Consider the following 950-nt stretch of genomic DNA (forward strand, 5'->3'; position numbering starts at 1 on the left):
GAAAATAGTTCAGTAACTCGAAGTAGATTAAAGTAAAGAAACAAAGAGAGAGAAAGAAAAGAGAGGAGAGAATTGAAGAAAGAGAGAGAGAGAGAGAGAGAGAGAGAGAGTGAGAGAGAGAGAGAGAGAGAGAGAGAGAGAAAATTCAGAGAGAAAGAGAGGCGGAGACGAGTCTTTCCCGCGGGGGTATAGAGCGCCGGAGGGAAGACAAGAAGTTGATGTTCTTGTTTGTTTGGTTGCAGGAGTTGATGGGTGTGGATGAGCGGGTGTTTGCGTGCATGTACTGCGGTGCCTCGTTCCTCCACCAGAGCAAGCTGACGCGGCACATCCTCTCGCACAGCCTCGAGTCGCTCAAGTACCGCGAGCAGGCGGCCCACCTGCAGCTGCAGGCTCAGCTGGGCCTCGAACCCGGCATGCACCTGCCGCCGGAGGCCCACTACCCCGCTGCGGGTACGATTGAGCCGATGGACTTCGAACTCGCGGCCCACTCGGACCCGACCTCCGGCGTCGTCCTCTGCAAGTTCTGCGGCAAGTCCTTCCCGGACGTCGGCTCGTTGATTGCCCACCTACCGGCGCATACCGGCGACCGGCCGTTCAAGTGCGAGTTCTGCGGTAAGGCGTTCAAGCTGCGCCATCATATGAAGGACCACTGTCGTGTGCATACTGGCGAACGGCCGTTCCGGTGTACGCTGTGCGGCAAGACCTTTTCGAGGTCGACGATACTCAAGGCCCACGAAAAGACACATTATCCGAAATATGTGCGCAAGTTCCTGTCCCCGAGCCCAGTGGACCCCTCCGAGGAAGAGGCCCCACCGCCGCCACCGCCGCATCATTGAGTTCGCCTTAGCCTCAGCAGCAAAGACCGCCGTCGCCGCCATGCCGCCGCCGCTACCGCCACCACTATCACCACCACCACCACCACCACCACTACCACCATCACCACCACCACC

The 950-nt window shown here is 58.5% G+C and overlaps 1 protein-coding gene across 2 annotated transcripts in view; it reads left to right on the forward strand.

Annotated features, from left to right (window-relative positions):
• Window positions 1-950, forward strand: part of LOC108752862 (zinc finger protein 628-like) — a 54,903-nt gene that overhangs the window by 28,092 nt on the left and 25,861 nt on the right. Inside the window, exon 4 of one of the 2 annotated variants that reach the window (XM_018494022.1) lies at window positions 243-907. The exons of the other annotated variant lie outside the window; for it this stretch is intronic. Coding sequence (XP_018349524.1) covers window positions 243-836 — 594 coding nt within the window. The 3' untranslated portion in view covers window positions 837-907. Of the gene's footprint in view, window positions 1-242; window positions 908-950 lie in introns of those variants that run through there. 2 annotated transcript variants of the gene reach the window in all.

The sequence above is a fragment of the Trachymyrmex septentrionalis genome, unplaced genomic scaffold (assembly GCF_001594115.1).
Source record: "Trachymyrmex septentrionalis isolate Tsep2-gDNA-1 unplaced genomic scaffold, Tsep1.0 scaffold62, whole genome shotgun sequence".
NCBI classification, from domain to species: domain Eukaryota; kingdom Metazoa; phylum Arthropoda; class Insecta; order Hymenoptera; family Formicidae; genus Trachymyrmex; species Trachymyrmex septentrionalis.